The 24,435-nt window shown below is 37.2% G+C and overlaps 1 protein-coding gene across 4 annotated transcripts; it reads right to left on the bottom strand.

Annotated features, from left to right (window-relative positions):
• Positions 1-444: 444 nt before the first annotated feature.
• LOC126366196 (phospholipase D2) lies at positions 445-24,397 on the bottom strand. 4 transcript variants are annotated; one of them, XM_050009192.1, is made up of 20 exons: positions 24,186-24,397; positions 22,854-23,057; positions 19,719-19,872; positions 16,959-17,219; positions 15,230-15,350; positions 14,334-14,485; positions 13,636-13,767; positions 11,759-11,907; positions 10,674-10,909; positions 10,382-10,486; positions 9,775-9,914; positions 9,215-9,382; positions 8,175-8,695; positions 7,809-7,941; positions 7,204-7,312; positions 6,295-6,465; positions 5,619-5,785; positions 4,940-5,180; positions 4,328-4,543; positions 445-3,662 (listed from the first exon to the last, which is right to left on the bottom strand). In XM_050009192.1, the coding sequence occupies exons 2-20, from the start codon at positions 23,023-23,025 to the stop codon at positions 3,432-3,434; spliced, it is 3,579 nt and encodes a 1,192-aa protein (XP_049865149.1). In that variant the 5' UTR covers positions 23,026-23,057; positions 24,186-24,397; the 3' UTR covers positions 445-3,431. The 4 variants fall into 4 exon arrangements, with proteins under 4 accessions (XP_049865149.1, XP_049865148.1, XP_049865150.1 ...); XM_050009191.1 differs by lacking the exon at positions 24,186-24,397 and adding an exon at positions 23,836-23,970; XM_050009193.1 differs by lacking the exon at positions 24,186-24,397 and adding an exon at positions 23,685-23,824.
• Positions 24,398-24,435: the final 38 nt, after the last annotated feature.

Below are 24,435 nucleotides of genomic sequence, written 5' to 3'. Positions count from 1 at the left end.
AGATGTCGCTTGTTTAACCACAGACTAGATAGTTCTTTAACTGTTTATTTTACCCGACTGCGGCGAAGCAAAAAGGAGGGTTATTTCATTTCATGATTTTACACGCATATATTTTATATTAATCAACGGTTGTTGAAAATAGAGTACTATTTTAACCAAGAAAGAAAGACTAGATTTTTCTTCTCTCTCGTCACCTAAAGAAAAATCAAATGGCGTTGGACTGGACATATGATGCGAGAAAAAATTGAGAAATGGACAAAAGACGTAACCGAGTGGTACCCCAGATATGGAACAAGAAAGAGAGGAAGACCAATTAAGAGATGGGAACAAGAAATAAAAAATACAGCAGGAAATATGTGGAGAAGGCTGGCGAGACAGGGATAAGTGGAAAGAGCTGGAGGAGGCCTTTGTCAAAAGACAAATGGACGAAGAACATAATTAAACACATTTTTTTTTTAATATTAAGTATAAGCTAAAAATTGTTACAATAAGTTCATAATAAAGGCTATATCTATCTATCTATCTATCTCGTCACCTAAAGTCATAGCGAATAATAATATTCCCAATCTATGTATCTATGTATGTAGGACATGGAGTCAAATGAATATACATAATTTACTATATAAAAATATTGATTTATTTTCTTAACACTTCACAAACATTGAAAACGGCACAAATATAGTACAAATATAAAACATTGATTCGAAATCAGTATTTAAATTACATATAATTCATTTAATAAATATAATAACAATTAAGATTATCATAGTAAAGCTTGTTATAATAAACTTGACTTATTCTACAACATTCAGTTACCTAGCTTACGATAATAAAAAATAAATCATTTTTTTACAAAAATATATTAATTATTAAAATTACATTTTAAATTACTGATTGTTAAAAATTATAACTATAATAGGTACTAATTTGCACTAGAAACAAATATAAGTAGAAAAATCAGCACCTTAAAATGGCTAGTCACAGATATATTATTATATTGGGCACGGAATTGACTTATTCAACTATTAAAATTTAAAAAATATGTAAAGATTATTTATACTTAGTTTATTTTACCTGGCCAACAAAACCACACCAAGATTTTGTGACATCATATTTTTATTGTTATTACTTACATATTTTTTGTTTTTATTTTTTGTTTATTGACATTTAAATGTTATTGTATTGGGAGTTATGCCTGTAATAATAATATTTAGGTCTGTGTAAATAAATAAATAAAATAAATAAATAAATAAATAAATAAATAAATAAATATTAAAATAAGTAGACTAATACCAATTTTCACAGGTCATACTTTAATTTATTTAAATTGGTTAAATGCAGATGGCAGTTGAATAACATGTAACTCTAAATAATAATTCGGTGCTTTGGGTATGGAATGATTAGAAACCGCTTTGAATTAAAGAAAAAATACCTTGTCATCTTGAAGTAGTAAACCTACATACGTATTAGTACATATTAGGTAGAGAGTCTACTATAACATGGCAGTCGCTAAAAATAGAAACAACAAAAGGGATAAAAAGTAAAAGTCTTGGCCATAGAGGTGCTAGACATAAATGGTGACAGAAAATGGCAGAGACAGACAGTCTTATTTATTACATTACGCAATTCATCGGGCACGCACGATGCGTCGCGTATATTAAATCCATTCACCCGAATGTCCCCGCCGAATGTGCCAAGAACCTGATCAATAGCGTAACATAATACGGCCTTAAGAAATTGTCAATTTCGAAGAGTGCACTGCACTTCTACTTAAAACCAATAGCAGTACAAACTAATGAAGTTATATAAATGAAAAGTTGCGATAGTAAAAACTTGAATATGCAGTTAACATGTGAAGAAAAGAGACAGTCAAGAAAGTGTAGTTGCTTTTGTCTACTAATAGATTTTTTTTATATTCGAGTTTTGAAATAGACGTTTATGCTATATCACTATCGAGTCTATTTATAAAAATATTAAAATGATTTTACCAGTTTTCAGAAATAAATAATTTTTGACATTAATAGTCATACCTCAAGTGAACATTTTAGTGCCATTATGCTTAGATTATCAAGATTTACACTTATACGAGATATGTTAAGTATATCGTTGTACGGAACAATACTTAATTTACTATAATTACATACTTATTACGCTTTACATAATTAGGACCTATAGATTAGTTTTTTTACATTAATACTTTGTGATCTTGGCAAATTAAAAGAAAGTTTTGGAAGTAAAAGTTCGAAGTTGCCGACTTATTGTAGATTTGCCGCAGATGGAATTAACTGGCCGGACAAATAAGGACAGCTGAGGGCTCTCACCCGGTACAAAATTTAAGACAACAGACCTTGAACTTCGCTCAGGGCGAGGTATGAAGACAAATTGTCTACTTGACAGTTGTAACAATAAAATATTAAATTTGACGGATATGGTAGTTTATTATTCAACAATAATTATCCAATAGTTTCTTTTTATTAAAATAATTTTGAAATATTTTATTTTTACAAAATAAGAATGCGATTTTTCATCTATGTATTACAAGACCCGAAACACGGGCAGCCATGATTGAGCTTTGTGTGACGTCACATTTCACAAAATAAACAAAAACTATCTGTCAGGTTTCAAGTTATACTGTTTGACAGTTTCTTTGCTTATTGAAATGTGACGTCACTGGGCAAAATGTCACGTGACCAACCGTATTCGCGCGAAACTTGATATTAATGAAGAATGTTCTTTATATGATATAAAGATTTTTCGGGAAAATAAAAAAAATATTTTAAGGGGCATAAAATAAGCGTTTGTATTTTTTAAAAATATTTATCCAAAAACTGTCAAGTAGCCAATTCCCGTAGCCAGGGCCCGGCCCGGTAAGGTATCACTGTAATGTAAGTCTCAACCCGGTAAGATTTATGTCGCACACAGATGTTCATGTGCTCTGCCTGGTGTGAAGAGTAGATGATGGTAAAGAATACAGCAACTTCAAGTTGACCACGTTATAATTATTAATTAGGCACAGAAAAAAATATACTTTTCTTGCAGTTGATCGTAGAAGAAGAGGGAATTGCCATTTTACACATTAAAAAAAAAAGTAAAAAAATATAATTTGTTGGATGTTGCCAACAATTTATCACTAGCCTCCTACATAGTAACTCGTTGCAGTTATTGTATACATTCACTAAGTGTAGTGTGACATACTTCTTATGGACTAGAGGTGGTATTTATTACGAATTTTCGATGATAATTACTGTCAAGTGAATAATCTACATATTTATGAATTAAATAAAATAAATACTAAAAAAATACAGTATGGTATCTACCACAGATTGTAACAAAAATGACCGGCATTTCGTTAAATATTTTCAAGTTTCGAAATGGCAACACTAAGAAGACTGTATCCTCTTTTTACCGGAATGACTATGAAAGTTCACTCATCAAGTCCATAGAGCTGTAGGCATCATACCTTCCATACTAGTGTTCCTAGGCGTTAAAACTTCATTGCACAGGAAATCTAGAGGCAAATCGACTATGTAGCCTTGTATAAGGTCTATTTTCCTGTTGGCTAGAGCCGGGTCCTTGTGCCATAATGTTTCTGGGTGTTCCTCTTGGTACTTCTTTAGTTCTGCGAATGAGTGTACCGCGTTCGTTGGGATTGTGTGGAAGACCTGTAATAGAATGCATACTTGTATACTTCTATCCTATTATACTAGATAGCCTATACTACCGGACATTTTACAAAAAAAACTCGTTCTTATGTGAGAGCGAGACAGACAATCTGTGCGCGTCTTACTCCTTAACGGCTTAAAGCATAAATGGACTGAAGCCGTTGAGGGGGTGAGGTAAGACAAGCTCGTTCTGAGCTCGCATTGGTGCGGGGCGGAGAGTGTCCCTTCTATACGTAGTGTTATTGCTTATTCTTTGACAGAAGTTAAGAAATAACGCTAGATTTTCGTTCTACCGTAATAATAGGTCAAAAAATCACACTGTGACGTCATAGGAAAACGTGATAAAATGTCGGACTTATTATTACGATTTTCTAGATTAAAATTCATAAATAAGTTAAAGAGAAAAAAGAAAATGTTTTCCGTTAGTTTTAGATCAGTCTTTATTTAGTAATCAGAATTTCATAATTTATATTGAATCTAGTACACGAACACGACCCAATTTAGTTATAAAAAAATAATAATATTTAAAATAAGTACTCCACCAACCCGCAATGAAGCAGCCTGGTGGGGTATGCTCCATACCCCGTCCGGTTAATCAAGGGGAGGCCTGTGCCTGTGGGACGTATATAGGTTATTTATAAAATAAAAAAAAAAGTACTACATACCTCCTCATACATCTCAGTATTCTTCCTTGACGTGGCCTGCCAGAGAGTCTTGAAGACCTGGTCGCTGCAAGGGTCGTCGATACTGATGCCCAGTCTATTCAGATCTTCGTCCATAAGTCCCAGATGTTCTCTAAACAGTCTCTTGCGCAGTGATCCCGCTACGCGCCCGCAGGGGAACGCCTGACCGTTCATCGTGCCTTCGTCGAATTTCTCGTCCTAGAAATAGATTTAAACAGTTTCCGCCTTATTACAAAACAAAGACTAGACAATACCAGGTTTAAAATATAGTCCGCGCCACGATAGACGTCTATTGAAGACGATTCTAATGGAACTATTTAACGAATCATAACAATTTTATGCAAAATCTACGTCACTAACGCCGCGGCGGCAGGGCTTCAAAATACAAATATACTTTATCGCATCAAAATAAATGGCGGCCTTATCGCTTAAAGCGGTCTCTTCCAGACAACCATAAGTCTAGGAAATATCGACTTCTTTCGTGGCGTAAAGACTATATTAGATTGGTGTAAGATATTTTGGTTGGTAAGTTTCAAAATACCGCCAACACGTAAAATAGTCCCGGCTATAGAACCATCAACAAAACACACATACCTGCAATAGCACAGCAATTTCAGAGTCCCTCTTCCCGATTAAGGATCTGTCATTAATATTTGCGCTTCCACAAATGACGGTTTTATCATCGACAATCAGCAGCTTGGAGTGGACGTATATGAGCTCAGTTATCGGTTCCCCTTCGAGAACGGAGTGGGTTCGAAGTCCATGGAACGTGATGTATTCCGAGGGGTCCGCTATGCCTGCTTCGTAGAGGCGAGTTATGATGGCTTCGCGACTCCTATGGTCAGAGAAATTCACATGAAAAATGTGAATTATCGCCCAAAGAAATACATACACAAGTCAAAAAAATAACAAAATAAAAAAGCTCATTTTAAGATAAATTAAGCTATTCTCTCATTTGTAAATTCTGATAACTAGTTTCGAAGTTACGTGGGAACAGACGTACATACATTAATAGTGAATAAGCACAACATTTTTACTTCGCCACGGGTCGAGTAAAAAATGTAGGAACCATTTATTAATTTCATTTCGCGCTTCACCGCGACCGGTTGCTATTAACACTTGTCAATATTAGTTAAGCCAATTAGAGGCATTCATTCGCTAGGCTAAGCCAAAAGGCTTGTAGCTCAATCAAACACCGTGTTGGAGCATCGTGATGTCGTCTGCGCCATACCCCCTCCAGTTCAGGCTGTGGATGTGAGTTTTATGTACGTACCTGCATATACTCTGATAATTCCAGTGAGTGACCGCATGCAGTGAAGTTCCCGAAGGCGCACCGACCTCGCCTTCAAACCCCGGCAGCAGAGGCATCACTACATACACCCTGAACGTCTCCTTAGCACGGTGCGCACGCATTATCCTGTTGTATAGTGCTTCGCCTATCTGTAATATAACATTGATTGCATAAAAAGACTATAAATTTGACTTTTGACGCTGTTTCTGACAAACAAAAAGTTCGTACGGTCACGAGCATTAATATGTATACACTTTGGTACCATGTCACATTAACTTTTTTGACAAATTGAACTGTAAGTCTCACTAAATGTCAAATATGTTAGTGCGACAAGAGTCCTAAAGTGGGTACATTATATTGCTCATGACTGTACGACCGGCCTAAGGGTATAATTCGGTAGTTTCCTAGGTCAAAGATAAATTATGAAATTCTGAAAACGACAACAAAGAAAACATTTTACATCACCTTTATTTAGTATATCGGACGCTTTTTTGTACGAAAATGTAACAATAAGTGCGACATTTTGTCACGTTTTTCTATGACGTCACGGTTGTTTTTTCATACAAATTCCATAGTAATTTCGTGTTTTGACGTTTAGAAAAAAGTGATTTGACTAGTTGGAAACTACCCTATTGGGATATAGATAAAAACTCCTTACCTGATTCCGCACATGGAGGTTAGACCGCGACAAGGTGATGAAGAACTGGTTCTCGATGTAGATGTAGTGCTGGGCCCTCGTGATGGTGTCCACGTAGGCCTCGTGTATGCTCTGCTCCACCGTGTCGGGGTCCAGGAAGCCGCAGGACCAGCTCGATACGCTGCGAAGGACCTACGAGAAAAAAAACATCAAGACAATTGAGTCTAGGTAGGTATTGTAATATTTTGTTTCTCTTCTGTCATTACAGAGGGGGGAGGTCGGCACCCAATATGAATTGGTGCGGGGCAGAGTTACCGTTCTATACGTATTACGCTTTATTTCATGACAATGGGGTGATTCGGTCTTTTATGCCCTAACCAAGCTAGAATGCATATAACCCGGGTGCTTTCAAGGCCAGAGTGAACAGGCACGTTCTGGGCTGAGCTCCATCTTAGGCCCCGTCAACGCCTTCGGGCAAGTTTCGGGCCAAGAGCAAACCCATCAAAGGTAAAAAAAGATAGTCTTACAACTCACACTAATTAAACGACATTGAGTATTGTTAATGTATTGTATGTGTTATTTCGATTTAGTTTCTATTTGTTAGTAATGTACACGCCTATCTGCCCTCTCTTAGTTTTTCAGTTTCTCTCTTTCCCGGTCTGCTGGAAGAGATTTCTACTAGAAACAAGCTGAACCGTTTGTCTGTCTTGTGCTAGTCTAATTGTTTTTACATCCTGTTCTGTTCTGTGTACAGTCATGAGCAATATAATGCACCACTTTAGGACTCTGTCTCACTAACATATTTGACATTTAGTGAGACTTACATTTCAATTTGTCAAAAAAGTTAATATAACACGGTACTAAAGTGTATATATATTAATGATCGTGACCGTACAACTGACATTGATTTAATAATTGAATGTGTCTAACCTGACACGATGCGTTGTTCAGATCCACATCGAGATATCGATCCAGATCCTGCAGCGGTTTGATGTCATTGTACGTCTTCGGTAACAGGTACGGGTAGCTTACGTTTTGTCTAAACAAATAAAACAATGGATTTGAATATTAGTTGCATAAATATACACAAAAGAAAGTTGAAAGAAACACATAAATGATGATACATATATGATAATACATACTACATATATAAACTCACATCTACTTCCCACCGGGGTAAGCAGAGACTATGGCATTCCATTTGCTTCGATCCCGACATAATTCTCTTGCCTCCTCCACATTCATCTTTTCATACATGCATGCCGGTTCAGAGTACATCTTACTGAACCTTTTCTAAGGAAATTTCCAATTTGGTTAATGTATGTACCTTCTAGGTCTTCCTCTGGCAGCCCTATCACCAACCATCGCTTTATATACATACTGCTTTCGTAATCCTTTTATCCTTTATCCGCTCTATGCGTCCAAACCAACTTAACACTATGATAATACTACGAAAACATATACAATTTACAGGTGGGCCTTTTTTTTACTACTACTCAATAGTTAATTTGCTTTAGAACATTGACACATATTACCTGGCTTTCTCGAGTTTGATAGCATTCCACCGCTGTATGAAATGCCTGGCTACATCTCGCGCCGCGGCTCCTTGTATGACGCAGCCGATATCGTGCCAGGGCATGCGTGGTGTTGTATTCCGGTCTACTAAGTCTGAAACAAATATAGGCTGATGTCAGTTTCAAAACATTCTCCTTCTCCTTCTGCATTTATTAATTCCATTGTGAATTTAATATCGAAAAAGTAAAAGACAATTCAGCATTGTCTCTCCCCCCTATGCTTCTTCGAGTCTGTTATGATCTTAAAGAATGGTGAGTAAACGCAAAATCTTTTGGAGATGCATTACAAGCTTAGAAGAAAAAGTCGTAATATGAAAGGTCACTCACCTACAAATGGCAGATCTAAGTTATTAAAGTCTTTCACAATAAAATTACAGTAATCTTTGCCTATCCATATCTTTGAGTTTCCTTCTAGGCCCTCCAGCGCTTCTTTAGTAGTTTCCGTGATCACTCTCCCTTCGACCACCTGAGCCAACGGAGTGGGCTGACTTACAATTCTGCTGACGTTCTCAGGTTTGATACCCAAAGCATCAGTGAGTAAAACTTGGTCCGTCGACAAAGCGTATTTCTCAGCCTTTTTCCTTTCAGAATCGTCGAACTTCTGTTCGTTTCGTTCTTCTTCGTAAGGTGGGTAGATAATACTGATGATGTCTTTGCCCCTAGTTGTGATCTTGTTTAGGACATTCCGTTTCTGTGGATCTTGGTCGGATCTAAGCGGGTCTTGTGGGTTGGAGGCTATGAGGAGTTGGTCTCCTGGCTCTAATACTGGTAGGTTTGCTTGGGGCGTATCCGGAACTTTTTCTTCTTGACTCTCGTCTGAAGTGTCGTCTGGTTCCGTAACTGTGGCGCTGTAATTAAGCAATTGCATTTATAATTTAAAATTGTTAAGAGTTGCTTTGAATAAAGATAAAAAATGTTATAATCTGCATATGGGAAAGGTGCACCAGTTACTAATACATAAACATTTACGTTTTCGTTTAAAATAAATATTAAATAGTTCTTATTTTTCGAAGATTAGTCCTGGAATGGCACAATTGGTATTGAAGAAGACGAACATGGTGGTATAACAGGTGTCGTTTCACTAATAGTATAAAAAAGGCGTCGCGGAATAAGCAAGACATCTGAAGAATCACAGTCATTTATCGATTCAAGGGAGCTGCGCTGATGGAGGTTAGGACAAGGAAGCGATTCTATTGGTTCATAGCAAATACATCCCTCGCTACACAGCCTCGTACATTTTTGGTGGAAAAGCAACCCTATGGTAGCTAATGAAGCGGTCTCTCATCAGTGTTGTGTCTTCCAGAGTTAAGATCATAAACCTTCGACTAGGAAAAGAATTAACTGATAGTACCAACTTAATCACTTACTCATTCAACCCAATAACGATATCCCTGGAGCTCTTCGCCAGTTCCAGCGCGGCTTCTAAGCCATTTGCATTAGGTATATAAAGGCCCCCACCGCCAGGCGAACTAGATGTCTTCTTCTTGGTCTTGATCGACGTTTTCGGCTGAGATATATTGCCCAGGTCTGTCAACCTGGAATAAATTAATATCTTAGTTAAAATATAGTAGTTATAAGTTTGTTTTACTAGGTAATAAGATAATAACAATAAATAAAAATTTCTAATTAGTAACTTTGTCCGGTTTCTTCAAAAGTTATGTTAATATCACAATTCGAGTATCTAAGGTACCAAAACTCGTGTCATGTTTTCTTGGCTGATTATTGTTATATTATGTCATTGTTTAAAAAATAAACTTTAGAACACGAAACAAGGAAAAACAACCTATTTAGTGTAGAGTATAATATACTATCAAGATTTACATGATCTTAATTTCGAGTTAGTAGCAGAACTTTTAAACGAAAGTCTTTCCCTCCGCGACGAAGAATAATAATAACGCTATAAGACTGGTGGAAAAAATCAATTTACCTGTGTTTATAATCGTCCCAGCGACCATAGCACAGGTCGATGCCGCCGACGAAGGCGACAGTCTGGTCGACGCAGACGATCTTCTCGTGGTGTGCCCAGAACAGCACACCGGCTCGCGCGTGGTTTGGATGACGGAAAACCTATGGTAACGATAAAATAAAAGTAAGCACGTTGATTTGTACATTTCTTATGGCAATTTTAAGGTGTGCAGTTTCGTCACCAGAACCCGCGGCGCAGCAACCGCGCCACGCGCGTCGCGGATCTTATAGATGGTTTCGACCAATCGACGCAGAGTATGTTATCTACCTCGTCCATAGTAATATTCTATTAACAAAGATATTATGCCTTAGTCACTTTTAATGCGTGAATCCAGCAGCTGAACACATTCTTTGCAGTATTTTTTGGATCCATAAAAATACGTTAAATGGAAGTTTGTATTAATTGTAAATCAGACTGTAAAAAGCCGATTAAATTGTTTCAAGGCTGCACTAAATTGCACTAACGCAATTGATAAAAGAGTGTTTTATATTAGTAAATTTGCGCTGTATAAGTGATGTGCGTAAGTGTGGAACTAGTGTGGGATTAGTTATAAATGTAGTGTTCTCACCTTAATATTCTCGCTTGCTAATCTGCTTTTGCTGTAGAAGCTGTTGATACCGAGTGCCATCTCTACTTCTTTATACAGCATGATGAATATCTTCACCCCTTGCGCCTGTGAACAACAGTATTTCTTTATAATGTTTGAAACAATAACAAAAACCTTTCTTTAAAATGGTTCTTATTGATTTCTTCAGATCCGGTACTATCTCTGGGCTGAGGCACCAGTCTTCTATGAAGATCTCTTCCTGAGCCAACTCGATGGCGTCCAGGTAAAGAGTAAATACACAAATAGTACTTACAGCCTTCCTCTTAAGAAGGACATCAAGTCGCCAATAGTTCCCGTGCAAGGCGGGGCGCTTCAAGTAGATTTCTGGACTCAACCACCAGTCAGCTATGAAGATCTCTTCTTGAGCCAACTCCATGGCGTCCCCAACTGCGGTGAGGTATGCTGATCCGTCGACTAGCATGCCTACTGGGGTAGCTGGCCGCGGAGGGACGAACGAGTGGTGCACGTTTGGGAAGGTGAAGTCTCGACCTGGAATTGTAAGTGGGTTTCCTTTAGTGGCACATGAAGGTGCAGTGAATCAAATAGGTCAAATAGACATACAGCTCCAACCTAATGATTCTTCAGTCTCATTATTTTTATTACTTATTATCTTCTTCTTCTATTGTGAGTTAGCTAGATTACCAACCCCATCAACCCTGGTGTTAGGGTTACTATTGAGCCGCCAAAGCCCCCTAAAGTGTTTCATGTAACGACTACTAACTTACATATCAGTAAGTAGTAACCGGGACCAACGGCTTAACGTGCCTTCCGAAACATGGAATTGTTGTTATTTGTTATTATTATAAGTGTCAATTCCAAAATGGAGTCACAGAGATAATTGGCGCTACGAAAAGGAAGACGTCGGTACGGTCACGAGTACTAATATGAATACACTTTGAAACCATGTCACATTACCTTTTTTGACAAATTAAACCGTAAGTCTAATTAAATGTTAAATATGATAGTGCGACAGGGTTCTAAAGTGGTTACATGATATTGCTCATGACTGTACCCCTATTGAGATTTTGGTCTACCTTTCAACGATGAAAGAATCCGTACATGTTTCAAAGGTTTATATTTTACTGTGATGAATATTTCATACCTTTTCCAGTTTTCGAGTGGAATCCAGTTCCTGTTCTTCCAATAGTAGGACGTAAATGGATGAAGTATTACTTCTTACGTCAAGGCTTGAGCAATATCATGTACCCACTTTAGGTCCTTGTCGCATCGATATGTTTGACATTTAGAGATACTTACAGTTTAATGTGTCAAAAATTTAATGCGACGTGGTATTAAAGAGTATAAAATATTAATGTTGTTCCTTATTTGAATACTTACCGGTCTGATTGGCTACAGATTTGAGGTACTGCATCCACTCCTTACTCTTGCGTTTGGTCCAGCATTTGATTACCATCTGTCTGCTTTGGTTCAGGATTTGTAGCCCGTGGTTCAGTCCCGTCGAGTACATCCCGCTTGATACCTCGAACCTTATGGAAAATTAAAAAAAGATTTTTATGAATTGCTTGGTTGGTTCATAAAGTTCAGAATAGAGACAGAGGGAGATTATAGATAACTTGACGAATCCTATATGAATAGAAATTTCACTCATCTATGGAGTAGTTTTGAAGGATGAGGTGTTTTATTTACAAGTATTGCAAATAGTAATGAATAGCTCCAAAAACATTGAAGAAAAATAGTAAAAATCAGTCGGTGTTTTCCCATGTTTAGTAAGATTTGTGTGTATTGTATAATTTGTATATTTCAGTCTACTGCATAAATAATGACACGCTATATTTTATTATACTGCGATTGAGCATGTTTTGAATTTAGAATTTTAAAATATTTTAGTGTAATTTCAATTTTAACAGAAAGCTCCGTGAGGCGTGGGTACTTAGTTCATCTTGCGATGGATTTTCCTCTGACTACTCCAATTGTTATATAGACGTGAGCTTATTTTATGTAATTTTAGTGTGTCGAACGTAGTGTTATATGATTGTTTTAAAACGTTAATCAGGTTTAAGTTAACTTATGTCAAATTTTGTCATGAACACGATAATCCATTCCATGTTTAATTAGTAGACACTAAAACTTTTAGAATGTTATTTGTTTAGCACATTTTGACCCTATTTTCAAACTCATACTTACTTATCCATGGGCTGCGCGAAAGAAAATAGAAAGAGAAGATTAATTCATAGTTCAGTTAAAGAGAAAACGCCTAAAATATTTATATCAGTACGAAAAGTCAATCAGTTTTGATAGATATTCGTAAAGCTGGGTTCATTACAGTACCAGCATTCATTAGGGTTTTCTATCTGAAAAAAAGGAACGGAATCCAAGAATCAATAAGATCGCTTACGTCCGTCACAGAGGTTTTGATCCCTGTTCTCCGAGGTTTCTATATCATCGACCTTAAACCAAAGACCCTATATAGAAAGCGCGGTGTACAGTCATGAGCAATATAATGTACCCACTTTAGGACTCTGCAGCACTAACATATTTGTCATTTAGTGAGACTTACAGTGCAATTTTACAAAAAAGAAATCATGTGATATGGTACCAAAATGTATTCATATTGATGCTCGTGACCGTATACCCCTTAGTTCATCATACCAATACTTAGTTCATCTTCTGATGAATGTACATTTGACAACTCAAATTGCCATATAGTCATGAGCTCATGTATGTAAAAGCTGGATCCACGTTAAGTATCTTTGTGGCTCATCGAATCCCTGTGTTGTATCATGGTATCAGCAGCATATGGAGATCTATAACATGACCGCGTCCACACTAGCTATCACGGTCGATTATCGTTGACTTTCGATTCGCATGCGAAAGTATATACCTATTTCACGCAGCACTTCAGAACTTGTCATTTGCAAGATCAGATAGTTATATATTTGCATGTGAGTTGGGGACGAACGATTTAAAAATACGACCCCAGATCGGGAAAATGACAATATACTCGTATATAGACTAATTAATTAAAACACATAATACCGGGTTCTTACCGCGTTAATCAGGGCTATGAGACTCCCGATATTTCAACACTGTTATGTTGTGTATTAGCCCTGATTACCGCGGTAAGAACCCGGTATTATGTGTTTTAATTATGATAATAACCAAGTAAACCACAAACAATGTACAAGCGAAAACAGACTGTCTCTAACGGTTTCACAGTTTAAAACTAAGTTTAAGCTATTAACAAAGCTACTCACCCCTGATCAAAAAGCATGATCCCTTTTATAATACCGTCCCTCGGCCTGATGTAGCCAAAGTAAGTGTCTTTGACGAAGAACCATCGTTCCTGCCACTTTGCGCATACTAGCCCTGTGCAGAAGTAGTTGCATCTGAAACATTTATAGGCATTTGTAGGTGTTTTACATTTTTTTTACATTCGTTTTTTTATTTTTTTTATTTAGTTTCCATCTTCTTTTATCGTGTGGGTTGTGAGGTGGATTACCAACTTCATCAACTCTGGTGACAGGGTTATTGTAGAGCCGCCAAAGGCCATGACGGGTGTTCATAGTCGTGACATGCTTCATGTAACGACTATAAACTTATATCAGTAAGTAGTAACCGGGACCAACGGCTTAACATGCCTTTCGAAGCACGGATCATCTTACTTTGTGGACAATCAGGTATTCAGCCTGTAATGTAGTTGATATCAAGCGGAATTTCCCGTCGCAAAATTCTAGTGTTTTTTTAAATTATTTTCCGTTCCATACTTTTGTGACGGAAAATTCCACTTGATATCAACTCAGAATTATGGCCTGAATCATCCTTTAAAGTTTTCGTTACGATGTCACTAACACCCTGTATACGTCCAACTGCTGGGCAGAGGCCTCCCCCCGCCCGGTCAGTAAAAATACAAAATATGTAAAAAATAGCGGCTTATAGGTCACATATAACTTACCGAACACAAACCATATTGCCAAGCAATCCGAAACAGTTGCACCCTGCCTGCCCCGGCTGGGTTGATCCCGTGCGTTTCTCTACCATACCCTCTTTGCCTTTCGTGCCCAAGTCCGATATGAACGAGACATTCGACACTTCTAGAAATTTTACCTGGAAATATTGAAAATGAAAGTCATTATAAATAATACTACGTAAGGCTTTTCACTCCGGCTAGGACAACCAGAGTGAGACAAGGCGATTGTATGTGCCTTCAGACTCCGTACTAATAGGCAGCTAAGAAAGTCTACGTCACTTCTGTGCGTAGTATTATTCCGTATTCTATGGTATAATAACGAGTTTGTGGCTCACAGTTAGCGACTGACCGCCGGCTGACTGACTTAGAACGGCGCATTAATTAAGTGAGCGGCGAACTGCAGCGTACGTATTAGAAGCAGACCACGAGCATCGTTCGTTGCGACTCAGCCACTCACTGATTGAGTCGCCAAACGAAACGTCGCAAACTGCGTATAGTACGCGCTATATGGACACTCCATTTAATATACATAGGGAGGCGAACAAGAGGCAAACAGTCTGGCGCTAACTGTGAGCCTAATAGGAACACGGCCTTATCCGCTAAAAGTTTGTATCTAATCACAAAGAGAAAAAAGTAATATTAGTACTCAATATTCTAGACAGATGGCACCGGCGTCGGCTTAATGACGTTACATAGTTTGAGAGAATTTCGCATGGACAGGAGAAGGACCCGGGTGGTGTAGTGGTTAACACGCTCGTCCCGACTTGACTAGAGCTGCGGGTTCAAGTCCGAGCGCCATTTTTTTCGATTTTTTCTTCGTAAGTTTCCCAAAGTACGGTGAAGTGCTATAAAAATAAAAATCATTTGTATCTATTGCTTACCGTCTCATGATGGTTTCTGTAGATGGAGATATTGAGTAGATTGAACAAATACTCCTCGAGTTGCTTCATCCTCAGCTGGATACCATCATACGTCACCATCACCTCGGGTTTCCTCGGAAACCTGTGAACAATTACATTCAATATTTATGTCAATTCAATTCTTGATTAATGTGATTCTTCTGTGTGATCACAAGGGTCGGTTTCTGAATAGATAGACAGCGAATAATAAAGTCTTCCAAATTCGATTTTTTTTCATACAAAATTGCATTAGTCTATTGATAAATAATTCATCTGTTTATTGAAAAATCAGCCCTAATATAAATATCATCATGATTTATGTTTTGAAAACTTAACGTAAAACCTTTTTTTTAACTTCGACTTTAATTATCTTACGCGGATGCAGTCCTGGTCAATTCCTTCATCATCATCAGCCGTACGACGCCCACTGCTGGGCATAGGCCTCCCCCAAGGATTATTCCTTAAAGTTGTCACTTCCTTATGATGTGGATATTCCTCCAGTCCGCACTAAACATTTTGCCTCTTCCTTTTTGATGCCAACAGCAAAGGAGTGGAATTGTCTGCCGTCGTCTGTTTTTCCAAATTGTTATAATCTGGGAGCCTTAAAGGAGTGAATAGGCATTTGCTAGGTAAGCGTGAACCACGCTAGACCAAATCGTCACTTGCCATCAGGTAAGATTGTAGTCATACGCGAACCTATTTCAAAAAAAGATTTATGTGTACTCTGAACACAACAGATCGGACACTCCATACAAAAGTTTTATTCATATCGTGTACCGCCTTACCGCGTAAGTGCGTGCCAGACAGATAGTCTGCTTGCACTCCTCCTTATTTCTTAGCGGCTTACGGGCATTTAGGACTAAAGTAAGTCCCAGAGGGGGTGAGGTAAATCTAGCTCGGCGCCCGATACTTTGGCGCAGGGCGGAGAGTTACCGTTCTATACGTAGTATTATTCTTTATTCTACGCCCTAAGATCGGTTAATCGACCAAAATGTCAAGCAATAAACAATACATTCATAGCAAGCATACGTAACGTTTTATCGGAGTTTTATAATTGCTTATCAAGCAATATAAAAACAAACAATACCGATAACTAACAATTCGTCTTTGTTAATGACAGGTAAAACAAAGAACTGTATAAAAGTGTAAGTGTAATATGGGCTTGTTCTAACACTTGTTGTTAAGTGTCTGATACCCTATCCAGAATTTACCTGGCAGATATATTGTTACTTGTCTAATTAGCATAAGTTTATGGGAGAGTTGAAGAGAACAGTCTGGCGGCCTAAAAACGCCACACTGAAGCAATTCATTTAAAAAAGCAATATTGCTATTTGACATTTGCGCATACAAAACTAACTGCGCAATACCTACAACGTGGCATTTTTAACCCCTGGTATTCTTCTATGAGGTTATGAGGTGGATTACAAACCTAATCAACTCTGGTGTCAGGGTTATTATTGAGCCGCCAAAGGCCCATGACATGGCTCATATAACGACTACATACTTTCGTCAGTAAGTAGTAACCGGGATCAACAGGATCAACGTGCCCTCCGAAGCACGGTTCACATTATTTTTCGGACAATTGGGTGATCAGCCTGCAATGTCCTAACCATGGTGATTTTTGTGATATGTCTCCACTGGGATTCGAACTCGGGACCGACAGCTCAAAGCTGAACCACTGGACCACTGAAGCCGTTATAACATAAGTTACCTTGGCAAAGCACCCTTTCTTTTCCTCGGTCGACCTTCTTTCCTTTTCGAGTTATTCCTTCCTACTGCTTGCAAGGCGACTTTCTCAGCTTTTTCTTCAGTATTCTTCAGGCTTGCTCGTCGGGTCTTGTGGGTTTTGGTGGGGAAGGGGATATCCAGCGACGCGCGGTATAACGTCAGCTGTTGATGCAGGTACAGGATGTGTTTGTAGCGTCTCTTGATTGTCCATGTGAAGTCGCCATGCTGAAGACTGATTGTGTACCTGGGAAATTATTTATTGTAAGTAAATGATTGCATATTTGGTTAGAAAAGTTGGTACGTGAATAAAAAATTCTCCTAAAATATATATCTTTGCGCAATGGATCTTGTCTGATTTATCATCCTCCTGTTTCCTGCCATTATCCCTCTCTAACTCAGTTGTCGTCTCACACTCACACCTCTACACACACATAGCCTTCTTTACGTAATCCTACCACACTTTTTTGGGTCATATCGGATTCCGATTGATGTTGTTTGATTAGAAGACAATAATTTGTGAGTCTGAGTTTGATCTGAGTAAAATAGCTTATTTGGTACACATCATTTGTGAGAACTTTATTTCTCTGCCAAAACTGATAGTTAAGACAAAACTGATAGTTATGTATTTGTACTTTTATTTTTTAACAATTTTTGTACTTATTTAGTGTTTAATTGTTTATTATTATATATTTTTTCTATGGACGTTATTATGGTCTGAAAATAAATTATTTGAATTTGAATTTTAAAAACATAGAATGCGTCCAGCTACTCATCCCGAGCATTTCATAATAATGGAAAGTGATGACGTCACTAGTATCCTTTCTAACAAGATGGACCATCTACATAGTGCTGTAGAGTTGGCATTGGCCAACTCTCTGTCAATTATTTACATACCGCGATAGGGGTTATGGTCGTGAGATACGTATGTAAATGTCAAAAGTCGATAAGCAAAGTCGGTGGCATCTCGGTGGCTTTAAAACTCAGGCAACTGAGTTTGTATATCATAATGGGTAGTTTCCTAGGTCAAAGATAAATTATAAAATTCTGATTATTAAATAAAGACAGATCTAGAGGTGCCAAAAATCGTTTTTTTTATTTCTATTTAACATATTTATGAATTTTAATAACGAAACATGTAATAATAAGTACGTCATTTTGTCACGCTTTTTCATACAAATTCCATTGTAATTTCGTGTTTTGACATAAAAAGTAGCTGATTTGACTGGTTGGAAACTACCCTATGTACACATCAACTACGATTTTATTCTATAAAAAAGAAAGAAAAAATATATACAAAGGAAGTTACTCTGCGATAACAAAGCCCTTGTATCCGCGGAAGTGGCCGTCTACCGCAGTCCCTCGACAATGTCAGCCAATTTTAGTCGCGCTTGATAAAATACCACGCAAGGTCGCTGTCTATGTCTATTTTTATTGTTTATCGTACTGAAATGTAGACATTTTATACACATCAGCATAAGGTTTTGGCTGATAACATTAGCTTGAGAGAACACGTAAAATTTGGAGACCACTTATATACTCAAAACAAGTACTCGTAACGCTTGATTATACATGTAAGATTGTACATATAAAATAATATTGAACTCGCAATAAAACATTCTTTCCCCTCCGGTTGATGAGTGGAGGCCTGTGTCCAGAAGTGGGACGTACCTGTGTAGATTTTTGGACAGGGCCGTCATCGAGGAGAGCTCTTCGAATAGTTTATTTATTTATTTTTACTTTTTGTTTTGTTAATTAGTAAATATTGTTTAGTAGATGTTAGATTCTTGTGTTATTTTTAAGTTTTATTTTGTGACTTGTGATTTTATGTGTTGGCAATAAGTTATGTTATATTCTTTATCTGCATTTTTTATGATAGCTGCTTTGTCTGATGTAATGCGGGTGTTTACACTTATGAACTTTTCAAATATACCTATTAAAACTCTTCCAACGTTATTTTGTAGGAGCAGGAACAATGTTAATAAGGAAATCCGCATATGTTCACAGTGTACATAACACTTTGTTTCTAGAACATTCTTGCCTTGTATTGCGTTCTATTAATAAAGATACTGAAATAAAACCAAGCCCTTCTCCGATTATTATTACGACAGTGATCATACCTACAAATATTTTAAACAGGAAGATTCGTTAGCTGTAAGGTTTTGTTATGATATGTTGTTAGAAATTAATTAAAAATATCATATTGATTCCAACAGATTTTGGTATGAGAGGGTTGCCCACTGGATCCAGAAGATTAAGTTCTCTCCCAGAGGTGTTAAATGTCCTCTAAAACTATACAATACTGGCCCCAATTCCCGCAGACACCTAATTTTATTTTAAGTTATACCTGTCATTTTCTTATTCGCCGAAAAGGAAAGGGACGGATGATTGAGAACTTTTAATTTTAGAATGAAAGAATAACCCGGGCGTATAAAATAGGCATCTCGCGTAAAGTAATTTACAACTTAATTCAGTCGGGTTATTGGCCAATATAAAATTTTGGAAGGGTTTTTTTCTGCCTAAAATTGACGTGTGTTCTATAAATTTTATGCCTGACAATTACGCGTCCATTTCATTTTCAGCGGATAAGAAAATGACTGGTATAACTTGAAATAAACTTAGATGGTATGTACCAGTACCAATATGTATATACTACACGGTTCATCAAATCCATCTTAGAAGTCCATTACCAAATTCAGCTGTAATCGAATCCAGAAAGAAATGATTATAAGTAAAACATACTTACAAATTAGGATTAAGCAGGTGCGTGGTGACACTCCTTTCATTTTCAGTGAATTTCACCTTAATTTCTACTCCAGGAATGAACACTCTTCTGTGTACCGAATTGAATTTGACTGGGGGCTCTTGGATTGCTTTGAAGGGCAGAGTTGCATGAGTTACTGGAAAATGTAAATAAATCTCTTCATGCCTCCGTAGTAATATTACAAATGTGAAAATAAAGTAACCCTATCTGTTATAAGATATTTGTCATAGTAAGATAAACTGTAAGTGGTGTGTCAAGATCGATCATATTAAGTGAAATTCCGTGGTGTGGCAGACAGACACCTCAGGGAAATAGGGAGATCTTAGATATAATAGCTTCTATGGTGGACTAGGAGTGAATAATAAACATAGAACACGTTCAGCTGCTTGTCTTCCCGGGCATGTCGTAAAAACCGACAGAGGGATTGTGTCCTCTAACAAGATGGACAATTGTTATGGGAATAGGCTAATCCGTTGTCACCATAAGGTTCACCATATCCATCGTAAGACTTCGTATCAACAGTGGCTTCAAGTTGTCCTTGATTACTTGTGGCTCTGCTCACCCCATTAGGAATTACGGGCGTGAGTGTATGTATTTATGTTAAATTTCATAACATTATTAACAAAAACCCTACCTACTAAAATGTTTTCCTTCACAAACAGTAGTAAATTGGACATAAATGTAATTGATGGATGCGTGTATAAAAAGTATGTAAGTATGGACGGAAGGCATGAGGGAAACCTCTGCCCTATGTTTCCCTAAAAAATAGCATGGAGAATGCTACTCCTACAAGAGCGTGGCTCTTAAATTAGTACCTATCTCCCTAGGAGATGATGACTAATTAGCGGACCCGGTGGAAAACGGGATAATGCTAGCTTTATCCGCTTATGGTCCGCATACCTAACCCGAAGATTTGACAGGTCCGGTTTTTTACAGAAGCGACTGCCTGTCTGACCCAATACAGGTGCATTTCTCGGGAATGTGTGTGTGTCGGCTGTGTGGTGTCTGGCTCTTAAATTAGTGATGATGAAAAAGTATGTATGTAAAATAATTGTATAGGAAACGTAGCATTATAACTAAACGTCGAGTACCTGTCATGGTGTGGACGGTAGACCCAGAGATTACGCGCATACAACTATTATAGTCCCATTTCCACTTCAATAATTTACCAAATGCCTAGTCATGCAACATCCCGCGGTATTTCCCGTGTCATGAAGTTCAAATAACCACAATGACGAAAACAAACAAACTGAGGTTTCATTAAAACAAATAAAAAAAACAAATGTAGGTCCTGTATGTATTACGCATCGCTTGGTACTTCAACTTTGAATAAGCAGGGGGGTTAAAATGACCACATCGAAACAATTCATCCAAGAAAGCAATATTGCATTTTGACATTTACGCATATAAAATTAAGTGCGCAATGCAAACAAATGTCAAATAGCAATATTGCTTTCTTAGATGAACTGCTTCGATGTGGCCATTTTAACCCCCCAGAGCATTGATCAACTTAGTAGACAACCTACCAAAACTACCAACGTAGTAGATCAATGAAGCAAAGAATGAAGTTGTTAAAAGATAAATTGCGATCACTTTTTGTATTGCCCTCTTAAGACAGAATGTTATCGTCACATCGCTTTAAGTCCATCACGTTAATAAGAACGAGGTCTTAGTCGATTTCTGAAGGAAAATATTTTTATTCAAGCTTCTTATCATGTGTATACATACCTAAGGCATTCTTAAAGAAGCAATATTGCAATTTGACATTTGACAAGTGCGCAATGCAAACAAATGTCAAATAGCAATATTGCTTTTCTAGGTGAATTGCAGAGATGTGGCTTTTTTAACCCCTCTGTTTTTAAAAGAATAATACATTTTTTTAGAATTCTTGTGGAGAATCCCTCTATATTTAGCATGAACATTGTAATCCCTTAATTTCAAACAAAACAGTGCTTTATCTTTGCGACACTCGTCTTCTCATAAATCAATATTGGAAAGATTATTCAGTACTTATTTTTGACTGTTTGTACAATGAAAAATAAGATTAACATGATAAAAAGTAGCCAACTTATCATTTCAGGAAAATAATTGTAAAAACATATTGAATATACCTAATTGGAAAAATAATGCCATATAAAAAAAAGAATCGCCACACTTGATAGTTTTATTCAAGTATTGACTATGCATTATGAAATTAAGTCATATCAGTCAACTATGACACCTAGTCAGGTAATTCACAATGACTCACATACTATATAATATGATTCATAAATAAACAATAGTTCTGATCCAATTAAAGATCACATGATAAGTCACACACAATTACAAGTTTAATGTATGATAAAATGATACTAATAATAGCATTGCTACTCTATTGGACTGTGGGCATAGAATAAGGAATAAACTACGAATAGAATGGTAACTCTTCGCTCTCCACCAGCTAGCTAGTTGAGCTAGGTTTACCTTACCCACCTCGGTCCAATTTTAGTCCTCAATCGTATGGGCTTTAGACGTCACACACAGACAGCTGCGCATATACTATAACGTCAACGTGTAATGTCTGTGCAAATCGAGGTTTTTTGTATGCAGTGTCTGCGGTGTGAAAAATTGTAGAATGCATGTAGCATGGTGGAGTATGCTCGATACCCCCTCCGTTTGATTGAGGGGAGGCCTGCGCCCAGCAGTGAGACATATATTCTATAGGCTGTTTATGTTTATATTATGTATGTATGCAGCTGCTCAAGATTAAAAGCATTTTGTGTATGTTGACTATGTTGATTATATCCTGTCCATTAACATGAGGTAATACATGAGCTGGTGACCATATTGTTGGCCATTAATCTGAGGATTTGAATGCCAAGTGGGGATGTAAGGTGACATGAGGTGACTTGCCGGTTGGCACACTGTGATAGTGATTACAGGCATGAGTTATTTGTTGTTCTGTACAATAAACCTTTTGATAGACCAGAACGGTTTTACTCAATCATGGTTGACGGGAGGCCTGTGCCCAGCTGTAGAATGTATAATATAGGCTGCTTATGTTATGTGTTTAAATCTTTATCAATCATATAACTCAAAACACAAGATACAAAAATCAAGAAAACAGTAAAATCATACCAGTTTCAATCTCTCTGCTGTCAATCTTATCAGCATCAATCACGGATAAGGACTCCGGTACAGCAAGACTCTCATCGAAGTCAGAGTCCATACCGGGTGTGAGTGAGTCCAGTTGTTGGAAGAAGTCGGTGAGGCAGTCCCCCGTGGCTGCCGATGGAGTTGGGGTCTCCATAGCGTAGTTTGTGTACCCGTAGAGTTCTTCATCTGCAATGGTACGGTCAATGTAAGTAATCAAGTTAAATAGATGCCTGAAAAAGTTTACGTAATCAAATTGCTCTATGTCACTGTTCCGGTAACTTCTGATTTAAATTATTATTGTTTTTGAGCACTCTATGAATGTTGCATTCAGATCATAACAGTAGATATAAGTAAGTATTTGTTTTGTTATGTAGTTCTTAAGATTATCCCGAGCACAGGCTTCTTTTAATACTATGTAGATATTGACCAAAAGAATCCAACTAATAATTTTATTGTAAAAAAGCAAAGCATAACTAGTCACAAGGTAGGAGTCAACAACAATTCAAATAAAATTCCTGCATGTAACTGAAGCATATACCAGAAAATAGGTGTACATAGTACCTAATACAAAATAAAGGCAATAAAATAGTTTATATTATCTGAAGATTGCAGTAATATAATTTTTTTATAAGACATTTATTTTTAAATTGACACAGACATGATGCATGGACCAAAACAAAATATGGTAATAGATAAGCATGTCAATATTGCAGTATAGTGATATGTACAGCTGTTTTTAGAAAAAAATGCTAAGTTATCACACTGAAATTATATGACTGCAACTCCCTTCAATTAAGCACATAGATAACCAACCGTCTTGACATTAACATTAAACTTCATAAGGTTACCATTTAATTCAATAACAAATGGGAATATTCTATTATTTACACAGACATTGACACAGATATAACACAAATAACACAGTACACTTGGAACCACTGTTAAAAAGCAACTAAACACACACCTCTCTTTATCAAGTTGTGGAAACTCAAAGTTAACTCTTTACGTTCCATATGTGTGTCACTAACTTCACATAAATTCGTTATCACTCCACTACGGGTCACATACAATATGTGTTTTCCATTACACGGTCCGTATTCGACACTTGTGCACATAATCTTTTATGATAAGATAACGAAAAACGTCTAGTTTAGTTCATGAAAGAATACAGCCACGAGAAGACGTGTTACTTTTTCGGAGGTTACAATAAATGGTAGCATCTCGTTGCACTCGCTTGGAGAGCCTCCATGGTTCAATGAACAAGGTTTTATCTCAAGGTTTTTTGCTTGTTAGAGAAATCAGTAGGATACTTACAAAACTTTCAGGTGTTTCGTTGTTACTTGGACGCGCCCATCGCTCAAACTGCCGTTTTTAGCGTCTTAGCCTTGCTTGAGCTTATACACAAAGAAGCACTGTACCCGGAGCTACTCTTCTTTGATTCATATAATCAGTTAATAGATAGTTCAAGGTTTCCGGGTATGTTTTTGGTGAAAAAAATGTTTCGTCGACGTCACGCGCTTAGTAAACTTGCAATGACGTAAGTGCAGTAGTCAACATCATTTTA

The sequence above is a fragment of the Pectinophora gossypiella genome, chromosome 4, assembly GCF_024362695.1.
Source record: "Pectinophora gossypiella chromosome 4, ilPecGoss1.1, whole genome shotgun sequence".
NCBI lineage: Eukaryota > Metazoa > Arthropoda > Insecta > Lepidoptera > Gelechiidae > Pectinophora > Pectinophora gossypiella.
This window is presented reverse-complemented; position numbering and strand designations above follow the sequence as displayed.